General features: G+C 71.6%; 1 protein-coding gene across 1 annotated transcript in view; it reads left to right on the top strand.

Annotated features, from left to right (window-relative positions):
* The first annotated feature begins 619 nt into the window (after positions 1-619).
* Positions 620-686, top strand: part of LOC115299928 (testisin-like) — a 4,132-nt gene continuing 4,065 nt past the window's right edge. The window contains exon 1 of the mRNA XM_029949476.1: positions 620-661. Coding sequence (XP_029805336.1) covers positions 620-661 — 42 coding nt within the window. The remainder of the gene's footprint in view (positions 662-686) is intronic.

Raw genomic sequence — 686 nt, 5'->3', positions numbered from 1 at the left:
GGGGGGAGGGGGGGGGGGGGGGGGGGGGGGGGGGGGGGGGGGGGGGGGGGGGGGGGGGGGGGGGGGGGGGGGGGGGGGGGGCTGCCTAGGCAGTGCCTGGGGCCTGCCACCAGGAGCAGCCTGGGTTGGCAGGAACTAGCCTGGCTAAGGGCTCAGGCAGGTGGAGACCCGAGACCTTCATGTCCCCAGGAAAGTCTTCCCTAAGAGGGGAAGAAACTGATCTCTTCCTGGCTTGAGCCAACACTACCAGGCCCGCAGCGGGCACACAGTGAGGACCTGCTCTCACAGGGGTCCTGGTGGGGACCAGCCTCGGCCCTTACCTGAGGAAGCGGTGGGCGTAGGAAAGGGGGCAACAAGGGTGGGCAGGGAGGTTCCCAGGGATGCAGACAAGAAGGACTGTTGGGCGCTCGGTGAGGTTGGTAGACGCAGCCAGAGTTGAAGCTCGAAACCACGCGCCCTGAGGTCCGGTGCTTCCCAAAGGCCCTTGGACCCGGGTGAGAGGTCCAGCGCGGGGCAGGGGTGGGCCAGCGTCGCGGGCGTTCCCTCTCGCCCACGGGGCACCCCGGCCCGCCCCGAGCGCGCGGAAGCCGTGGGCAGCCACCAGGCGGCAGACGCGGCCATGGGCGCGCGCATCCGGGCGCTGCTGCTGGCGCAGCTGTTGGTGCGGGCGGAGCTCCAGACGCAGG

The sequence above is a fragment of the Suricata suricatta genome, chromosome 8 (genome assembly GCF_006229205.1).
Source record: "Suricata suricatta isolate VVHF042 chromosome 8, meerkat_22Aug2017_6uvM2_HiC, whole genome shotgun sequence".
Classification (NCBI taxonomy): Eukaryota; Metazoa; Chordata; class Mammalia; order Carnivora; family Herpestidae; genus Suricata; species Suricata suricatta.
This window is presented reverse-complemented; position numbering and strand designations above follow the sequence as displayed.